The 19,495-nt window shown below is 54.4% G+C and overlaps 1 protein-coding gene across 1 annotated transcript in view; it reads right to left on the bottom strand.

The window, feature by feature from the left end:
• SAP30BP (SAP30 binding protein) overlaps window positions 1-19,495 on the bottom strand; it is a 30,969-nt gene that overhangs the window by 7,375 nt on the left and 4,099 nt on the right. Inside the window, exon 4 of the mRNA XM_037157937.2 lies at window positions 3,057-3,099. Coding sequence (XP_037013832.1) covers window positions 3,057-3,099 — 43 coding nt within the window. The remainder of the gene's footprint in view (window positions 1-3,056; window positions 3,100-19,495) is intronic.

Genomic DNA, 19,495 nt, shown 5'->3' with positions numbered 1-19,495 from the left:
GGACCAGGACTGAGTGTCAGTGTGAGCCCGAGACACCATGTGGCCTGGGAGGACTTCCCACCAGGAAACTACATGCTTCTCTTTGCCTAGCACCTTCCTTCCGTCTCCTGACCCTGCAGCGAGGGGGACACCCGGATCTGGCTGGCGTTTTTAAATCCCGTTCTGACTTCCTCCTTCTCCCCGCCCAGGAGAAACGGGAGTTCGAAGTCCGAGACTCAGGCAGGCTGCAGAGGTGAGCCAAGTGCAATGAGCTGGGGTGGGCTGGTCTGCTGGTTTCAGGGGCACCAGCCACCGCAGCGAGCAGGGCCCGGCAGGCTTTGGGCACACAGCAGGGAGGGCCGCTCTTCCCTGGGGTGGAGAGTGTGTGTGAGCACGTGACACCAAGACAAAGAATGCCCTTTGGCATTTGCCAGGAAAGCCTTTTGGAAAAACAGGGTGTGACAGAGTTGCCATAGCAACCCAACCACACTGGGGCTGAAAGGGGACACAGTATGGGGGGGTCGGTAGGGGAGAGCTCCTGTTAGGACAAGAAGTAGCTGGCAAATGAAGGGACACACTCAGGAAGCTAGAAACAAGTTTACCCCAAGGATTTCAGAAGCAGCCTTTCAGTGATCCATCCCGAAGTCCCGGGGCGAGTCTGCAGGAGAAGCCATCAGACCCACACGCGTGGCTGTTTGAGCAGCCACAGGCCCCCAGCCACCTTCCCAGGACAGACCCTGAGAAACATGCCCAGGCCCCTGGGGAGCCATGTCTGGGGTCCTCTGGGGTCCACTGGGATGGTGTGGGAGGGCGGCCACACTCAGGATCTGAGAGGCCCGTGGTCTGCGTGACTCACCCCGTGCACACCTCAGTCAGGAAGCGGCGATGGCACCCACGGCCGCCATCTCTCTAGCAGGAGGCAGTGGCGTGTCTCTAGGTCACAAGAGACACAGAGAACCCAACTGGATCACTAGCCAGCGGCCACTGTGCCAGGCACGCCCGTGCGGCACCGGTGGGCACCTGGAGGGTACGGACAGAATGTGCCCGCGTGCGGAGGAACCTGCAGGTCGGCTCCTCTCCTTTCATCTGCCCCATTTAACCTGTGCTGTCTACACAGAGGAAGTGCTTCTCAGGCCAGGGATGGAGAGTCCCCCACGCAGAGGGGCTGACTGTCGCGGGTCTTAGAGCATGGGCCTCTTGTTCAGCCATTCCTTCCTCAGCGAGACACGGCAATGGCAACCAAAGCTACGAGGCTTGAGGACCTTCTGTGCCGTCTGCAGGTGAGTGGGTTAAAGCAGTGGGGGTGTAACCCCCCAGGGAAGTAACAGCTGGCAACAAACAGAAAGGAGCTGTGGGCGTGCTTCAGCACGGATGCATCTAAACCAGAAGGCAAAAACACTATGACTCTGTGTGCATCAACGGTCCCACCGGGGACAACTGTGGCCCTCAAGGGGACTTGTGACAATGTTGAGAAATATTTTTCATGGTCCATGTGGGGCGGGTAGAGGCAGTGCTATGCACACCTAGCCGGTCAAGACCAATGGTGCTGCTAAAACACCGCCCAGGGGCCCACGGCACAGAATGACCCAGCCCAGACATGCCGACGGTGCCGAGGCTGCGAAACCCCAGTGTGCAGGACATTCTGAAAAAGGCACGGCCACGGTGAGGAAGGACGCTGCTGGCCCGGGCTGAGGAAACCCTCTGCGAGGGGAGGGCCCAAGGCGGCCTGTGGAGTGACCAAGATGCTCCAGATCACGGCTGCGGTGGGGGGGGTTACCATGGCTACAGTCTCCGTCAGAACCCCTCAAGTGGCACGTTTTAAATTGGCCAATCTTACAACTTCAGTGTATGTTACACCCGAATACGGCCGTGTTCACAGAGTGGCGAGAAGAGAAAAGGGAAGTGGGTTGTGGAAACGCCGGGAGGAGTGGCCGAGGCCCACACACATTCCCCTGCCTGCTGAGCATGTGCAGTGCTGCGTGGCCTCACGTCCTGAGTGGGGCTGTCTGATTCTGCTCCGCCCCCAGGCTCTTGGTAGTAAACATCAAAGACGCGTTGGGCGGGGAGGGGACAGGAGTCCCAAGGCTCCAGTCCATCTCACCCTGTGGGTCACTCCCCTCCCCCGGGAGGCCATGGGCGTCCTTGCAGGGGGTGCTGCCTCCTTTTTGGACCCACAAAACCAAAGGACGCCCCCTACACTGCTGTTTTCTAAAAAGCAAACCCTGAGGCTGTAGGAACATTCTGGTTTTGACAGGAGTGGAAAGACTCCCATTTCCACTCATGAGAAAACCCAGGAGTAAAGGCAGAATCCCGCCGAGGGTCTGGGTTGCCCAGAGTGGGCGGGGTCCTGCCCACTTGATCCTCAGAAGACAAACATAAGGAGTACTTTCCAGTCCTCTCCGTGAGGAAAACCAGAGTGGGCCCCCTCTTCAGCCCCAGCAGCTGGGGAGCAGGGCCGGCCTGTGAAGATTACGCAGGCAGGGAGAGACTGTCACAGCCGCTGCCGAGAGGGAGGGTCAGCCCCTCGGCGAGGCCCGGCCCAGCGCTGGGGGAGTAGTCATGAAGTGCACGGCCACTTGGAAGGAGCTGAGGGACTTGTAAAGGGAGGAGGAGGCCGTTTCCCAGAACCGTAACTGCCCGCCCTCCAGTCACAATGTGCTGCGGGCCCAGGACTGGGTGGCATGTTCTCCTCGGGGACAGAACCAAGTGCCAGAAGAGGCCACATCTGCTTCTGGAGCACATGGATATGCCAGCAGAGCAGGGGGGAGGGGCAGCTGGACACGGGACAAGCTCAGGGCACAAGGAGAAGGAGCTCCCGGCTGAATGGGCCCTGAGTCCCTCCTGACGACACTGGCAACCGACCAGAAGAGCCCGATGAAACACACCACGACCGCCTTTCAAAGAAGAACCGTTCCCAGGGGTCACACCCAGATGCCACTGGAAACGCCAAAGGCCCTGAGAGAGGCAGGAGAGACCAGGATCACAGCCGAGTGGCTGCCCTGGGCGGTGGGGAGAAGCCCCCATGCCCACAGGCCCTGTCCAGCGAGGTTCAGAAATATGTCCACCTGGGTACTCACCAACTAACTCCTGCGGATCCCGCTTTTCTACTTCTGGGTTGTCCTGCAAGAGACAAGCAGAAACGCGAGGCGGTGAGCCCGGTGCCCGACCCAGAGCTACTTTCCGCAGAGACCACTCAGGACTCGAGGGAGGGGACAGACGAGGGCCAGGCACCTGAGAGAGAGCCGAGGCTCGGGGGCCTCCGGGAGGCCTGCGCGCCTGCCTCCTCCACGGCCTCCAGCGGGGCCAACACCCACCAAGGCCGAGGAGAGGGAGCGCCAGCCGCCGTCTGTCACCTGCACACCTGGGCCCGACCCATGCCGTCCCAGGGCCAGCCACCCCAGAGCACCGCGGCCCCGACCCGCAACTGAGGAAGCAAGAGATGGTGGCTACTTTCTACCACAAAACGCCAAAATGAAACACACACCTATCTACTCAAAAGAGGTTTTTCTTACTTTTAGTTTAAGCACAAAAGGGAGACTTTATCACAGGGGTAGCCCATGGGACCCTGGAGCAGACATGCAGCCAGACTTGATATAATTCTTTCTCACACACACACCCAAACCAGGGCCCAGCATGGCCCCGGCACGGAGGCACTCGCCCTGGCTCTCCTTGGCTCACCTCTCGGCGCTCTTCCCACTGGCTTTACAGTCTCTCTGCAGAAAAGCTCTCTGATGCTTACTGTGAACCGCTGCCCCCGTCATCCACTGCCACGCACCTGTTGGTCCCGCAGCGTGCGGGGCCCTCAGAGCAAAGGCTTCCCAGCAAACATCTTTCTGGACTAGCTCTGCATTTCACCGCTGAGCAGAGGCTTCACCTAAACGGGGTCCACCTGGAGGACACGTCCCGGCCTTGTCACCAGCGGGCGCGGGGGCAGGCAGGCCTTCCCTTGCTTCTGTTGTCCCAAATGTCCATCAAGAATGTTGCATCTCCAGAATGTTGTAACATTTCTGGGGACACTCGCCCCTCAAACATGGGTCAGGGGGCCTGGAGGGCCACCCCACGCTGACCATCAAAGTGGCAGAAGCGGAGCTCCCAGGGAGTCACAGGACCTCACTCCCTTTCGCTGTGGCCGGTGAGGGAGGAGGTCAGCCACTACAGCTCTGAACGAAGCCGGACACGGTAAGAGCTGTAGAGCTCTGCTGCCCCCGCACCCCCACGAGGAAATGTTACGCCAAGGTAACGCGTCAGGAAGGGAAGTGCAGGAAGATCCCCTAAGCCCCTCCCACAAGATGGCTCCATGATAAGACAGACACCTTAGCCCCCTTCCCCAAAAAGTCCCTCCCGATCACGGGACAGGCCCAAAGCCCTGCACTCTTCTGAACACTGTGGCTATTCATTCAGCCTGCGCCGGCACCGTGTCCAGGCCAGGCTGCTTAGCAACCAGGCTCCACTGCCACCTGCCCCCTGCCAATCAGGTGGGCAAAGAGGAGGCGGGCCTGGAGGACTGCCACACCGAATTCAGGTTGGTCATCAATCAGCTGCTCCATGGACAGTGCCAGTCTCCAGGGGCCCACGACAGTCCCTTTGTGGCAGGGAGCAGGGACTGTGGAGGAACAAAGATTAAAGAGCGTGACAGTAACAAAATGTGCGACCATAAAGGGCCCTTCAAGTTCCCTCCAGGGGATGACTTTCTGGGAGTTAATTGTGGGAAAATACAAGTACATCCACCTCCTCTCTTGGGCCCATTGCCTGGTCACAGGGAGTGCTGACCTGTTACTACTCAGAGGTCCTCTGGGGGCTCTTTCCCAAAGCCCGGAACAATGCCGGCCCCTCTCCTGGCCCCAGATGCAGAGCTGGGGAAGGAGGCAAGACATCCGCATTGGAACTACTGGAATTCTGTGTTTACTCCCGGGGCACAGGAAGTCAGTTACTCTAGGAGCGTCCTGGGTGCGGTAAAAGGCCCTGGGCCTCCCCGTGGCTGCCGGTAGCTTTCCTGTCCCTGGCAGTGGGGGGTGGAGGGGTGGAGGGTGGGAATCCCTGAATTTCACAAGATCCTTGCCTGGTTTCGCTGAGGTGGCTTAGTCTTTCTTTTTTTGGCTTGGCTACTCATTCCCCCAAATTAATCATTCTACATATACCCCCCACCTAAAAAAGATGAATTTGGTAGTTGGTCCTATTTGACAACTAGTCTCTGCTTTACACCCTCACAAGATGTGCATGTGTGGACACACGCACACAGACGGGTACTGTGTGCACAGAGAGCACCCGAGCCCAGCGGAGCCACGGACTCTTAACCCCAAACCCCATGTCCCCCAGAACAAGTGCCGCCCCAATTTCTCCGCAGTGGCATCCAGCTCCAGTCACTCCAGGCCAAGGGCCGACCCAAGGATGTGCACCCAGCTCCGAGCGTGAGGAGATCCTCCCCCTTAAGAGAACCCCGGGTGAGGAGCCGCTCCAACCTGCACCAAGGAACCCGAACCTGGAGGGACTCAGGGGTCTGTGGCTGTTCAGTTCCCCGTGTGTGTCACAGGCACCAGCGGGACTTCTGGGAATCGAGCCACAGGAGTCCGTGCCTCCTGGTGGCCACGCCTCGTTATTATATTTCAGAGTGTGGTTCTTCTGCCCTCTGACGTGAGCAAGCGGTGGTGAGCTCCTGGGCGTGTGTCTCTGTACCAGGGAGCCCCTCAAAAAGAACACCAACCAGCCCCGGTCTCCTGGACCCTCATGCAGCCTCACCCAACACCCTGCCCTGAGCATGAAAAGGAAAAGGGCTTGCCCTGGCCGGTGGCTTAGTCGGTTGGAGTGTGGTCTCCTGCACTGAAAGGCTGCGAGTCTGACCCCCCCAGTCAGGGTACACACTAGGCTGAGGGTCTGACCTCATTTGGGCAGAGGAGGCAGCAGATCGCTGTTTCTCTCTCCCACCAATGTCTCCCTCTCTCAGAAAAATCAATAAATATATCCTTGGGTGAGAAGTAAAAAAAAAAGAAAGGGAACAGGCTTGCTTACGCCCAGGAGCAAAGGGCCCGAGGCCCACCCTCCCGTGCTCTTCAAGTGGAGACGGCAGGACTTCGGCCAATGAGGAGGAAGCTCAGCAAGGACAGTTGAGGCGTCTGTCGAGACCGGTGAGGACAGGTATCCAACACCCAAAAGACACCTTTTAGAACCATTTACAGTCGACTGTCCTTCCAAGTAAGTTTCAGTCAATGAAACCAGCCTCGGGGGAAGAACAGGGCCTGTGGGTGGACAGGACCTGGGGCGGGGCGGGGCTGTCCATGCTCAGGACGAAAACACAGAGAGACACCTTCCTCCCAGTTGGTCCCAGTCATTTGCCGTGAACTCAGCACAAAAAGAACCAAACACTCAAGACAGCCATCTTGGAAGCCAGCCATGGGTCAGGACAAACATCTGATGAAATGTTTAAAATGACAGAGCTGAGGAGACGCAGGAAAGGTTCACACTCCCCAACTGCCAGCAGCTCGAGAAACCGGTCTGACAAAAGTTGCTGTGGGTGGACTCCGGCCCTTAAAGGGGCAGCAAGGCAGCGGCTGGGAGACACCTGGGAAGGGCAGCAAGGAACCACTCCTCCTGTTCTCCCTCCTCCCCGAGGCAGCGTTTCTTAGTGCACACGGGGACACTGTCTCAACTTGCCTGCACAGGGACGCCAGTCTGGACTGGGTGAGTCCACTCCCTGGCCTCCGGGTGGATATTCTCAGTTGGTCAAAGTATAAACTCAGCCTGGAGAGTCACTCACCACAGACATGTGTGCGTCAGCTGGAGGTGGGGACCCACAGCCCCGAGACCTGGACACAGAGCACACGCCCTTCAGACCCAGAAGGCGGAGGGAAGGTGAAAGCAAAGCATGAGCCCTAAGAGAGCAACTCACCTAGCAACTCTCTAGTTCAAGTCCAACTCAGACACAAGGAAAAACCAAACCAAATGCGCAGCTTCCTAAGAAGCAGAGAGAGACGATGGGGAAGGGAGGAGAGATCAGTGAGCATGTCAGAGGAACCAAACTCTGAGGCACGGCCTCCTCCTCTGGCTGTCTGCACTTCTCCAGCCACCTGCTCCCAGGGCAGGGTCCCCTAAGGTGAAAGCCCCACCAACCTGGGCGAGATGGGGCTTTATTGTGGATGCCCCCAGAGAGCGGTGATGTGAAGCGGCCAAATTTTGGTTCTTAATCGGCTGTGTCTGAGACCTGTAAGAATGCAGCAGCTACAGCAGGGGTCTCTGACTCAGGAATCACAGGGTGTGGAATGCAGGTTGCCTGGCAGAGAACAGGGAAGTCCAGCCACCAACAAAAAGATGAGTGCCCTGCTGGGTGTGGCTCAGTGGATGGGTGTCGTCCTTCAAACTAGAAGGTCTCTGGTTCAATTCCGGTCATGGTACACGCTTAGGTTGTGGGCCAAGTTCCCAGGTGGGGGCATATGAGAAGCAACTGATCAATATTCCTCTCACTCTTTTTCTCCTTCCCTTCCCCTCCCTCTAAAAATAAAGTCTTAAAAAAAAAGACGACTGGAGCAGAGGGAGGGTGCAGCAACATCACGCACACGTCCACGCACATACACTGCCCTTTCTGATGGCTAGGGGTTCAGCTCAGGGCTTCACAGCCTCCTCCAGCTACAGTGCTATGACCCAGACCCCAAACCTGTTCCAGTCCACAGCTCTTTTCCGGGCGTGCACTCAAGATCGAAAGGGAGGCTGCGGCAGGGGAACTAACAATGGGCAGGACTGGCAGTGGAGGCTGATGTGGGGCAGGTAGAAGGAAGAAGGGGCACCAACGCGGAGCTGAAACACCTTAAACCTAGCTTGCTACTCCTAAGCCTAAGGCAAAAAGACATATAATTATTATACAGTCAATTCGCTTATTTACTCCACAAGTAATTCATTCATTACTTATTATGAATAAGGCAATGGCCAAACACTAGCAGTACGATATAAACAAAACTCAGACTAGACATCTGGACGGTGTGGCTCAGTGGATTGAATGCTGGTCTGCGAACCAAAGGGTCCTTAGTTTGAGTCCCAGTCTGGGCACATGCCTGGGTTGCTGGCCAGGTCCCCAGTAGGGGGCACATGAGAGGCAACTACACATTGATGTTTCTCTCCCTCCCCTTTTCCCTCCCTTCTCCTCTAAAAAAATAAATAAATAGAACCTTTAAACAACAAAAAACCCTCAGCCTGGGGGAGTGACTGCAGGCACGCCACTAACCACTTCAAGGAAAGGCCCCCCCGGACCCCCCCGACCCACGACTCTGCTGCTTCAGGAGCGACCGGTCCTGGGGAGCCCTCTGGAAGACACCAAAGTCAGAACGAGGTTTTCTGAGATGCGTGTGTGACTCACTTCACATTGCCAAGAAAGCAGCAATTCTGGAACTTTTGTCAAAACACCTCCAGGATAAGATTAATGTGGTCTGACAGACACCTTGGGCACGGACTGAGAACTGCCATCACCCCAAGGCTCTGAGGAAGCCACCAACCCCCGTGCTGTGAGGGGACAGCCCCCACGGCGCAGGTGCCCGAAGTGGGCCGTTCCACCCACGAACTGGGAGAGCTCCGGAGAAAACCCGTCCCCAGCCTGTTTCCTCCCAGCGCATCCTGTTGGCCAGGACGGGCCCCTGCCATGGCGCGCTGCCCGCCCAGGATGGAAACACTCCATTTATCAGAAAAATGGCCGGAAGCTGGTGGGGCCACTTTGGATGCAACGGACTCGCCTTCCTTCACTCGCGGTGTCCGACGGGAAGGCTCAACTCTCCAAGCTGAGAAGGTCTCTACAAAAAGGGTTACACAGGCGTCTGCCGAGACGGACTCGGCCAGCTCTGGGCCTGGCCTCGCAGACCTGAGAAAAGGGCCGGAGGCGGGAGGCAACAGTATCTTTGAAAAACCTGGTACAACTGCACGGTGCTGACCCCAGGGAGCCCGGCAGACTCCCACGGACACGCGAGGCTCCGGCTGGCGTGTTTCCCAAAGGGAGGCGCTGTTACCCGGCTCTTCCAAAGAGGGACTCAGATTCAAATCTAGACCCCGGAAGATTCTGTGTGTCTTCAAAGCTGTGCAAGTTGTTATGAGAGGGCCATTCTGTTCCCACCTCCCCTTCCCAAGGGAGACGGTGTCAGGGTGGCTGTGCTGGGACAGGTCACCTACATCAGGACAAGTCAAGGTCCTCAGTGGTGGGGCCAGGGTGAGCCCTTTTCTTAAAGGTTTTCCAGAAAAACTGGCACTACGCTCGCAGCTGTACTTGGGGCGGTGTGGGGCTTGGAGCCGGGCAAGGGCAAAGGAGACAGTTTGTAAGGCTGAAGTTGGCAAAATGAAGTTTCTGAGCACACACACCACGGCCACCACATTATAAAAGCTTATCCTGCCTAAGAGGTCAGCCACCAAGCTGAGGTGTCGGACTGACATCGGGGCCAGCGAGACAGCGATGACAGAAAGCCAGGGGTGCGAAAAGCAAACTGGTCATCACCTACCCACTGACAGGAAGGGGGTTCATTACCTACGGGGCCGGGGGAATACCAGTGTCTCTCGGGGACAGCATAGAAAAATGTGTGCCCATCTCCAAAGTTAGGAACACAAACGAGCAAAATCCCGTCGGACCCAGACATCAAGAGTAGCAGCAGTTCGAGGTCCAGGGATTAAAACAGAACGGGACTTCTGGTCAAGATGGCTGAACCGCCAGTCCCCGGCTGCAAGTACACAACGGGCCCCCGCCTTCGAAGACGAGAATGATCTCCATGGAGATACACTGTCACCACGGAAGAGTCTCACCGAGAACTGAATTTGTATTACATTACCAGCCTATAGACTACTATGAACATGCCTTAAGTAAATTTTCTAGTTATTTTGTGGTTTACATAATATATTGAACTATACTGCATTCCATATTTTGTACTAAAAAGCACTATGCTGTCAAAGATAAGCATTTAAAAATATTTGAAAACAAAACAAAAATGAAAAACACAGAACAAGGAGGGTTCCCTAAGGACAGACTGCTTGCTTTCTGCATCATATAATTTCAAAAAGATAAATCCCAACGGGGAGGAGGGGCCGGCCACACCCCGGGGAACAATGTGCGGCATCTGGGCGGCCGGTGTGTTGGGGCTTGCAGGGCTGCTGCGTGGGCAGGCGGGCTGGGCACGCCGCGGCTTCGCAGCTACAGGGCCGTGTGGGAGCAGGGGGGGCTTCTGGGAGTTTGGGCTCCGCCTGGCTTGGAGCAAGTGTGGTCAAGGAGGCCCCGCTGGATGCGGGGGGCGGGGGGCACCAGGGGGATCAGAGGGAGAATAATGGTCACTGGTCCCCTTTGCACGTGATCACCACTTCCAGCCATTACCAGATTTCTACCAGTGGTGCCCAGCTTAGGATGCAGCCAGGCCTTCTTTGGGAGATGACGAGACCCAGGGCCTCCCTTGGATTTCTTTCAGTCTGAACAACAGAAGGACACTTCTGCAGCCAGCCCCACCCAGACAGACCTGCAGACCCACCTGGGGTGGGCGGGTCCTCCCCAGCATGGACGCCCCCCATGTCTCCCACCTCTGCACCCCTAGACCAGTTGAAGGTGACTCTCGAGAAGGCCACTTGGCCATTTGTTTTGGCAGGAAAAAGGAAATGCCAAACGTTAAGGAGGCCTGGACATTCTCAACAGTTCAAAGGCCGCATGGCAGCTTCCCATGAGAAGACGAGAGTGGATGTTTCCCAAACGGGCAAAAGTTAAGGCCGTTTCCTTCTCCGGTCCTACGTGAGTCAGAGGGCAGGCAATTTTTTTCCCTAACCAGCACTTAAATTCCATAACGCAGCCATTATTATTTTCACTTTGCAGATGAGTAATAAACCGAGGTAAAGTGCAACGAAGCAGCTTCTCGCCCCACACACAACCACACTGTCATTCAGACCCGGGTCTGCCTCGCTCCAATACCCGGTGGTACCGCTTTCCGACCCCTCACTTCCTCCCTCTGGACCGGGAGGCTGCAAGTGGTGACGGGTTCTATGAAGCCCTTGGTCCAGCCACTGGGGAAGCCAATGTCAAGACCAAGGAGGAAAAAGACACCTTTAGGAATGACTCCAGAGCCGGTCACAGCAAAGCAGGTGTCAACCCTCGACTTACAGGAAAGATGGCCAAAGTCATTACTTTTTTAACTACGCTGACTGGGGGCCGGGAGGGGGGCAGGGGACACAGCTGAACAGTCCATGATGCCTCAGTGAGTAATGTCTGAACTGACTTGCGCGACAGGGCTGGTCCTCAACATTTAATCTGCAAACGGTGGGTACGCCACCCCATCCTCAGCTTAGAGACTTCCTTGGGGCTTAGAGAAAAAATGCTACCCATTCCCGACCCTGCTCCTTACTGGGTGAACAATTGTGTGGCCCTCCAACGAGAATTCGAATTTTAAAGACTGAGTTATTTTTTCTGACCCAGGTACGGAGCACGGCACATTCCCACCTGCCGGACTCTCACTGGACAGACGCTGCCTGCACGATATTCCATTCAGTAACAACCACACAGCACACGCAGGGCTGGCCACCATTGTGTCCCCACTCGGCAATTCCTCCCAGTGGGCCGGGAACTCGAGGATGGAAGGAGCTGCTGTGGAAAAGTGTGTTGCTAAAGACTGCTCTCAGTGTGAGAACAAAAGCTGGTGGGTCACAGTCTTTAACATTCTCCCTCTGGAAGTGTTTAGAAAATCAAGGTAGCTTTTTCTTGGCAGTTTTATTGAGATATAAGTCACGTGTAACACAAGACTTAAGACTTAAGTGCTTAGTTTTCCTTTGGTCGCTGTTCATCCCTGTCCTGTGTTACAATCATGCGGACTGTAGCAACACCAAAGAGGTTTGTCACACAGATGGGAACGAAACTAGATAGGAACCATACATGCAGCCACGTAGGGGAACATAAAAGGATGGACAATGAAATGGCTGCGCTATTCGAACTGTACAATCAGGAGGTTTTTTTTCTTTTGCAAAATATTCAATTTTGCTATAATAACCATTTGACAAGAAAATGTACATAATATAAAAGTGAAGCAAACCCTGATAGTGTTAGGACGACCACCGGAAAAGCAGTGCCACAGAAGCCCTGGCACGGCGAGGACCTCCAAGCGGAAGTCCACGTGGAAGCCCCAGCACACGGTCTCTGCTGCCCCTTCCTGTGCAGTGACTGAGGAAACACTGTGAGGGAGGCACATGGGAGCCACTTCCAAAGGCCACACAGGGACGCACGGCTCCGGGCCACCCCACACAACTGCCCTCCAAGGTCGCCGCCCTCAGGGCGCCCAGAGTCCCAAGTGCTTGTTTAAAAAAGGCCTCCACACCAGCCTTTCCGCTTCCAGAGCCTGGAGCCCCGCAGGCAGACACCCTGCTCTGCTACGACCCTGCAGAAGCGGCCATGTGTCTGGAGCCTCTTCCCCGACGTGGTCAGTAAAGACCCCTCGGGATTTCAACCCAACCTGGTGCCACTGCTGGCAGACGGCCCAACAGCACCCGAAAGCACCTTCCTGGAAAATGAGCTCCTTGGGCAGTTTTCAGGTTCCAGAGAGTTTATTCTGATACTTTAAAAGATGAATAATAATGCGGGGAAAGGGGCTGGAGAGCACAGGAAGTGAGGGAACTACTGAGTCAGTTCTGCCCAATGCAAATCCTGACTAGGATGTCAATTAATAACACGTCTACAGTCACCTGACCTTCTGAAGGGAAAGTCAGGAGTGTATGTATGGCCACGGAAGGCAGAGACGCGTTCATGGTTCACTCGGCTGGCCAGGCCTCCAGGGCAGGGTGCGTGAGGACTTCACCAAGACCCACCTCCATGGAGCTCTAAAACTAAGTACCAGTACAGCCCCGAACTGCCCATCAAGGCACTGCAGCAAACTCACAGGGTGCAGTGACATTTAAACTTTCAGGGGAACGTTTCAACTGGCTGGTGCGGCTCAGTGGATTGAGCGCCGGCCTCTTAACCAAAGGGTTGCTGGTCTGATTTCCAGTTAGGTAGGGCACATGCCTGGGTTGCAGGCCAGGTCCCCAGCAGGGGGCGTGCAAGAGGCAACCACACATCGATGTTTCTCTTTCTCCTTCCCTTCCCCTCTCTAAAAAAATAAGTAAAATTTCAAAAAATAATTTAAAAAATTTCCAAGGGAAGCACAGCATTACTCAACATCTCTCAGACACTGCACGATGTATGCATTATTTTCTCCAGCGGCTAAGTTGCGAGGACAGTAATACTGATTGTTGAAGCCAAATAGTTGAACAGAACTGTTTGGGATTTCCTTTGGCCTAGGAGTCCTGTGGAAAATCCCCGAGGGTGCTGGGAACCTGGAAACACGGCCACTGCTGACCCTCAGGATGGGGGCGTATGGTCAGACTCACTCGGGCTGAAGAGGCTACGCAATGCTAACGACTGTCTTTTCGGGTGGTTTCTTACATCTGGTAAAAATGACGCGTGGCCCGTAGGGTCTCACACTTACCGGAGGTACCTGAGATCACACGGACAAAACCACATGCACACCCCCTTCCCATCCTGCTGTCCCTGTCAACTGGCAGAGCGAGAGCCACAGCCCTGGCCTCCCAGACAGCGAAGGGCAGTTTGGGGTGCAGGCCCCAGCGCTCACCCCAGGCCTTCCTGCCCCACACCCACAGGACCGGCTCCGATCTCCGAATGCCACATTTCTACAAGGCTTTTGGGCCTGAAGAATTTAAAAAATGTTTTAACTGGGGATCTACACGCCTTTTAAAAAACACCGAAACAGCCCTGGCTGGGCGGCTCACACCAGGAGGTGTGGGTCTGATCCCCAGTCAGGGTCAGGGCACATTCCCAGGTTGGAGGTTCAATCCCCGGTCAGGGAGTGTGGGGGAAGCAGCTGCCTGATGTTTCCCTCTCACATTGAAGTTTCTCTCTTTCCCTTCCACTCCCTCTAAAAAATCAATAAAAATGTATCCTCAGGTGAGTATTTAAAAAAATAAATAAATAAAATAAAAAATGCCAAAACATGTTTTCCTCACCCGAGGCCACTTCCTTGACCCAGAGACGTGGCTTTGTTTGGACAGATGCTTGCTCCCTGGGCCCGGAGGGTCGGCCGCAGCCTGGCCACCGCCCGCCGCGGGGAGGCCAGCCTCCCAGGTAGCTGGCGACAGGCCGCTCAGCTTTCTCAGCCCAGGCCATCAATGCCCGAGTTTGTTTCCAGAGGAAGGGTGTATCAGGGACAGTGAGTGAGTGGAAATACCTTCACCCACAGGAACCGTGCGAGTGGGAAAAATAAACAAGGGAGAACGTTCCAGGGCAACTGAGTTAACCGCGGACAAAGCAGACGGAGAGCAGGGAGGCTCAGGTGCCGGGGGCAAACAGATGGAGGAAACACTTAAGCCACCGGCACCCAGTCCCTGAAATGAGGGGCTGGACCGGGGGCTTCCTGGGCTCCGCCGACTCCTCCCAGACAACACTGCCACCTTCTGTTGAGCAAGCAGAACACTGAGTCGGGCTGCTCATCGCAGAGGTCAAGACCAGAAAATCGAAGTGAGGGGGACCTGAAGGTTGAGGTGCCGGAGCCTGCTGTTCCCTGGGGAGCCCTCCGCCACCCCCTCCAGCCTCCTTTTCTCTAGACCAGAGTGAACTCAGCACCCCTAGAGCCGCCCTAGGGTTCCTGACACTGCAGGCTCCCCAGAGGTGAGTCTGGGGTCACCATTTCCTACTCACACCCCAACATGGGACTTTGCTCTCCTATTAACCCCAAACATCAGAGTGATACAACAAGGGCAACTGCCCGTCTTCATGCTCCACACGCGTGGACTTTCTGAAGTCACCAGATAACAAAGTCAGAGAAAACTCAGCTTTGCTCGGCCATAATGCCCAAGTCCTTCCCCAGGAAACTCCTTGGGGGTTTGTGCAACCCCACCTACAGCTGTCTTTTAGGACGAGCTTAACAAATGGTTTCTTGAAACCTGTCTGAAAGGTCCAGGAACAAGAGCTCACCGCCCCACAAAGCAGCTCAACCCGCTTCTGGCCAGAGACGCAGAGACGCAGAGACAACAGAGTGCTCATCACGGTGCCCGCCCCCTCCCGACCCCGAGACAGCAGACACAGCTCCCGGCTCCTGCCCGGTCTTCTCCCTCCCTGCCCCTTAACCCTTCCTCCCGGGCTGTGCTCTCAGGTCCCTCGCCTTTCAGACTCAAGTGTGCTCCAGGCTAAGCTCGGACTCCACTGCTCCAAAAGCAGCCCCCCCGCCCATGCGTGGGGCCGGCCTGGGAAGGGAGCAGAGGGGCCCCGGTCGTTGTTCCTGACACTCTAAACACAGATCTGCCGGACAGTACTGCACTAAGCATTTGTTGGCATTTTACTCAGGTAAGCCTCCTGAAACAGGTGAGGCAGATTTTGTCATGAAGCCCATTTTCCAGATGGGAAACACGGAGGTGAAGGGGCATCCCCAAGGGCTGCCGGAGTTCAAACCGGGGTCTCTGACTTCAGGGCTCTAACTCCCCCCCCCACCGCAGACTGTCTCCTCTTCCTCTGGAGGCCCCGCTGCCCCCACCCAGGTCAAGGCCCCTGGAGCAGCAGCAACAGCTTAATGGGCCCACAGAGCCATGGAAGAGTTACTGCAGCTATTAAATCTTGCTGACCCGAGATTTTTGTTTCTGAACAGTGGTTCTCAAAGTTGATCTGTGGACCCCTGGGAGTCTGCAAGGTCAAGGCCATTTTGATAGCACTAAGACATTATTCGCCTGTTTCACTGTGCTGACATTTACGGGGAAATGGTGGGCTGACTTGCCGGCCCTCCAGAGTAAACCGAGGCAGCAGCACCAAGTCCTAGCAGGTGTCACACTCAGTTTTAAAAAAAAAAGGCCAATTTCACTCCCAAATGTTCCTGGTTCTTGAGTACCTTTGTATAGAGCTTTGTATGACGATGTGAGAGGTGTGTGTAAATTCGATCATCTTTAAGAAAGGCACGTGTGTGAGTACTTGAGCTCCAAGCTGAACTAGCCGCTCGCTTTCTTCATGGGGCACCGTTTTACTGGAAAGAATGGCCAACAGATGAACTATGGTTTTTCTGATTTGGGAGTCGGGCAGATATTTTCTCAAAAACAAAGCCTGTCACTTCAAGGAAAACTGAGGGTATTTATTGGCAATGCTAACGTTCAGGTTCTGCAGCAAAAACCAGAACCTGGGAAAGCGCGTACTCTGAGCCAGACGGCCTCCCACCCTTCTTGGCCTGTCCGACGAGATCAGTCATGTCACTAACAAGTACAATTGTACAATTGCGGGGGGGGGCTGTAAGAGATCCAAACGTGGCAACACTGAGGAGACCCGTGTCACTCAGGAAGCGACGTGTCCCAGACCACTAGTGCCCGACGAGGCAGAACAGTGCCCGGGGGAAAGAGCCGCTCCGGGTGCAGCACAGACCGTGGCTTTACCGCAGCAGAACACCCTGCCCATTGCTAAGGTTTCACGCTCCACACCGCAACTAACCAACCTTCGGAAAACGACCTCTTTTAAATTTTGATGAAGTATCAAAGAATATCCACAAGTACCTGGATAGCTAATAAAATGTTTGTGTCAAATGATCTGTGTGAGGATGGAGCCTCTTCAAATATCCGAACCACAGCGACACCGCACCTGACTGCAGGCGGCAGTTACGAGGGCCTAGCTTTGCACTAAGATAAACATTAGACATTAAGGAAACTTGTAAATTGGTAAAACGATGCCTTTCTTTGTACGTTTTTAGAATAATACTATTTTTCATTAAAAAGTTATGTTAATATATAGCCCTGGCTGGTGTGGCTCAGTGGATTGAGCGTGGGCTTGTGAGGTAAAGGGTCGCTGGTTCAATTCCCAGTCAGGGCACATGCCTGGGTTGCGGGCCAGGTCCCCAATGGGGGACACATGAGAGGCAGCCACATGTTGATGTTTCTCTCCCACTCTTTCTCCTTCCTGTCCCCTCTCTCTAAAAATAGATAAATATTTAAAAATAAATAAATAAATAAAAGTTTACGTTAATATATAATAGGTTGGTTATTTAAAAATAAGCATTGATTTTTTTCAGTTTTTTTTTAAAGAAATACTTGACTAATTGAGGCTTACCGATCTTATTTATTTATTTACTTATTTAAGAAGGGAAGGGAAGGAGAGAAGGAGAGAAACATCAATGTATGGATGCTTCTGGTGCATCCCCTGCTGGGAACCGGCCTGCAACCCAGGCATGTGCCCTGACAGGGAATTGAACTGCGATCTTTTGGTTCGCAGGCCCGCGCTCGATCCACTGAGCTACACCAGCCAGGGCTCAGTTTTAACTTCTAAGAAAATGTCAACAGATAAAACCAAAATGAAGAAACACTCTTTGAGATTACAATTTTAATTATGTAGAGAAACCCAAACCCAGTTCTGAGAACTGCTCTGGCAGAAGGAAAAGCTGAAAAAGCCGCAGTGGGAAGGAGCGCGCTCCATCTCGTGGAAAAGACGCCCGCAACCCCCACCGTCCACTAACAAAAGAGACGACTCCCTCTTGTCAGAAACTTCGAGTACTTAAGGCAGAAATATTCGAAACCAGAGGTATAGAATACAAACCACAGCGGGTAACTTAAATTTCCCAGCAACATTCCAGAACAGAGGGCGGCCGGGAGGGCAGGCTGGTGTCGGCTCAGGCTGGAGGGGAAGCCAGGCCCTGACCGAGGGGAGGGGCCCAGACGGCTCATGCTGGGGACTGTTTTCAGTCCTCAGAGACATCGCGGGGATTCACTGTCTTTATGTCGCTGGGGGGTCTCTCCAGCTGCTGGAGATCGGGGAGCATCCGCACTGAGCTCCCTCTGACCCCCTCCAGGCTCACCCTCCAAAATAAATATATCAAGTTACCTGGGGGGCTGGACTTTGTGTTCTGATTTCTGAGGGCTCCCCTGCAGGGACAGAAATTGTTCCCTAGAAACTTTTCATTCCAGACTTGAACTTCAAACAACTGAATGGCAGGGATGTAAAGTACAGCACAGGAAATGTAGTCAATACTGTAATAACTGTGTGGTGCCAGGTGGGTATTTTGTAGAGTACATGAGTGTCTAACCACTATGCTGTACACCTGAAACTAATACTGAGTAATAATGAGCATAAAATGTAACTAAAAAATAAAATTAAAGAAATACAGCCCTCGCCGGTGTGACTCAGTGGATCGAGTACCAGCCTGCAAACCAAAGGGTCACCGGTTCAATTCCCAGTCAGGGCACATGCCTGGGTGGCAGGCTAGATCCCCAGTTGGGGATGCGTGAGAGGCAACCACACACTGATGTTTCTCTCCCTCTCTTTCTCCCTTCCTTTCCCTCTGTCTAAAAATAAGTAAATAAAATATTTAAAAAAAAGAAATGGAGTAAATCACAACAGTCAAGGAGCAAGTATAAACAACACATGTTTCCAACCTTCTTATGAGACAGAGAAAGGGCAGGCTGAGCACAAAAGACACATTAACGAACTTCCCAGTTCTGCCCCCCAACCCCCGGGATGCTTCCTTTCTCATAAAGGCGTGTCACTAGCTGGGGATTTGCTGTTTGAATCACTGTATTCCAGAAGGGGTGACGCTCAGGTGCACACACCCTGCTCTTCAGCTGACCTCCCCAGGAGGCTCTAGCTTGGGCAACATCTGGCAACCACACACACACAAAAGCTCCAGGGCCCGAAACCATCCCTGCCTTTTACCACACAGTCCCGACACCGAGATGGCTCCTTAGGCTTATTGTATGCACAGGCTCCAAGGCCTGTACCCCAAATACTTAGACAGAAGCCAAATACCGATACTACTGCAAGGCCAGGCAGAGCTGTGACCTTCCTTCCAGGTCACAGGCCTACCTCCAGCTTGGACAATGGATCCTGGGTTCCTCAGGTTCCTCGCCAGGCACAGAAAGGAGCCTGCACTTGTTGTTCCTAGGATACAGTTCCCCCTCTTGTGCGCTGATGCTAAAACACCCTGGTAAAGTGCTTCCTTCTCGGCATCGTCCACAGCCTCTCATGGGTTCAGTTTAGGACTTATACGTAGTTCTATCCAATCACAGAATTAGTTCCAACATGAAAGAGCTCATGTGCATTTTCAAACACACTACCACTTTAGATACTGACTGGGTACAATTCTCCTAAATTCCACTGGGTCACCTTGAAGGCCTCCACTGGTTTTAAGGCAGTTTTTTAATCACAAAATTTGGGCCCCATTCCCCATGTGTAGCGGGATGCAATCAGTCTTCCTCTTTCAAAGGGGGGGTGGGGTGGGGGTGGGTCTGTCCCTACGGAACATTTCCCTGACAGGCGCACTTGCTCTAATGCCCAGCACAGAGTCAGAGTGCAACAATCCTCTGCAGCACAGCGTGGGCAGTCCTTAACCTGCATCACAGTAGGGTTGAGGAGGGTGAGGGGAGGCACTGATTACTCTCAGCTGCTACTGGGATGGAACCAGGAGAACTGGCTACACTGTTCTGAAGACCACTCTGCATGTCCACCCAGAGTGGAAGGGCTGGAGCCTGGAAAAGCAATGATTAGGCTCAGCAGCCCCAACAGCAGGGGGAGGCCCTGTTCCCT

Source organism: Artibeus jamaicensis, unplaced genomic scaffold (assembly GCF_021234435.1).
Source record: "Artibeus jamaicensis isolate MK-2021 breed Jamaican fruit bat unplaced genomic scaffold, CSHL_Jam_final contig_2259, whole genome shotgun sequence".
In the NCBI taxonomy this organism is placed as follows: domain Eukaryota; kingdom Metazoa; phylum Chordata; class Mammalia; order Chiroptera; family Phyllostomidae; genus Artibeus; species Artibeus jamaicensis.
This window is presented reverse-complemented; position numbering and strand designations above follow the sequence as displayed.